Below are 1,557 nucleotides of genomic sequence, written 5' to 3'. Positions count from 1 at the left end.
TCTGTCTGGTCCAAGAATGCCTTCAACCCTGCTATCAAATCTGATGTGAACAAGTCTAATTTTGTAGAAACCTTCAATGCCACATTGGGCATTGATAGATGCAGACCTGTGCTTACTTTGCTTTAAGGTAATGTCTTTAACTTAAGATGCTTTATTATCATGTCCACCCTACAGTACACTATTAACATGTATGGTTTATTTATGATGCGGGTGTTAGAAGACTTACAATGGTAAGAATGGCAACAAGAAAGGAACAATGTGAGAGCTGGGGGGATGATCTCTGTCCAAATATCATAAAGAGACTTCAGGTTATTAGCAAGGAGTCTAGATCTTGCAAATGTTTGCTGTCTGGAGATGGTGAGTTTGAGGTATTAGATGGGAAATCTGTTCTTCCAGTGAACTTAACGGAGAAGACATGTTCTTGTAATGCATGGCAGATATCTGGTTTGCCATGTAAACATGCAATGAGGGCCATTTATCACTCCAATGATGATCCTCACAAGTATGTGAGTGAATGGTACTCAGTTAGGAGATACAAGCTAACTTACAGGAACAATATTAAGGCCATCCCTGATGTAGAATAGTGGTCAGATAACACCTACCCAGAAATTCAGCCCCCCACCTATGCAAAGAGGAATTGGGAGGCCAGCAAGAAATAGGAGGAGGGAGGAAGGTGAGAAAGCAAAAGGGAAGAGATCTAAGACTATTAGATGCAGCAAGTGTTGCAACTTTGGTCATAACAAGGTCACATGCCAAGGAGGACTAACTGGTAAAGAGAAAGCAAGCATGGCAGCAGAGCAGCAGAAGACTAAGCCACCTCCTAAACCCAAGAAAGGTGTTTCTCTGTCTCAACCTGACCCAACTATAGTTGCTTCTGCATCACAGCCAATAAGAACTTCAAAGAGGGCCATAAAGGGTGTTTCTGCCTCCCAACCAACCTGATTTGTAATCACAACAGCAGTCTTTTTGAACTTATTTAGTGTTACTAGCTTATACCAGTAGCAATTATGCAGGAAAACTAAGTTTTTTGGAACATATTTAGTGTTATTTGAACAGTAGTCTTTTGTGACATGATGTGAAATTGCTCAGACAAAATTTTCATTCATGATTTATATAAGTCATCAGGTTTTATGTTCAAAAATTTTATGTGAACTTGACTGAGTAATGTACTGTATTGAGCAGCAATTGAAAGCATTTCATAAAATTTTGGTAATTTTATTCATCTTCAAATATCATTGCTTACATTCATAAGGCATAAAGCCAAATACAAACACCACTTACTAATTCTTACTAACAATAAACAACAACACAAAATACAGAATTAGTGCCATTTTGACAACAGCTTTGATAAATTTGGCTAATTCGTCTACTTTTTCATTCACATCTGCATTTGGACCTTGTTCAACTTCCATTTCCTCGCCAACCCTAACAATATCCTCTTCCCTAAGCCAAGCAAAATAATTGCACGTCCTGCATTTAAAGAACAACCTTCTTGGATTTTTCATGGTTTCAGAAATCTTCACCGTAGCCACTTTAGGAGGAGCGCAATTGCAGGAA

The 1,557-nt window shown here is 38.5% G+C and overlaps 1 protein-coding gene across 1 annotated transcript; it reads left to right on the top strand.

Moving 5' to 3' along the window:
* The first annotated feature begins 236 nt into the window (after window positions 1–236).
* LOC145596854 (uncharacterized) lies at window positions 237–584 on the top strand. The gene has a single exon (XM_081653046.1). The coding sequence runs from the start codon at window positions 237–239 to the stop codon at window positions 582–584; it is 348 nt and encodes a 115-aa protein (XP_081509172.1).
* The last annotated feature ends 973 nt before the right edge of the window (window positions 585–1,557 follow it).

The sequence above is a fragment of the Chenopodium album genome, chromosome 20 (genome assembly GCF_948465745.1).
Source record: "Chenopodium album chromosome 20, dcCheAlbu1.1, whole genome shotgun sequence".
Lineage (NCBI taxonomy): Eukaryota > Viridiplantae > Streptophyta > Magnoliopsida > Caryophyllales > Amaranthaceae > Chenopodium > Chenopodium album.
This window is presented reverse-complemented; position numbering and strand designations above follow the sequence as displayed.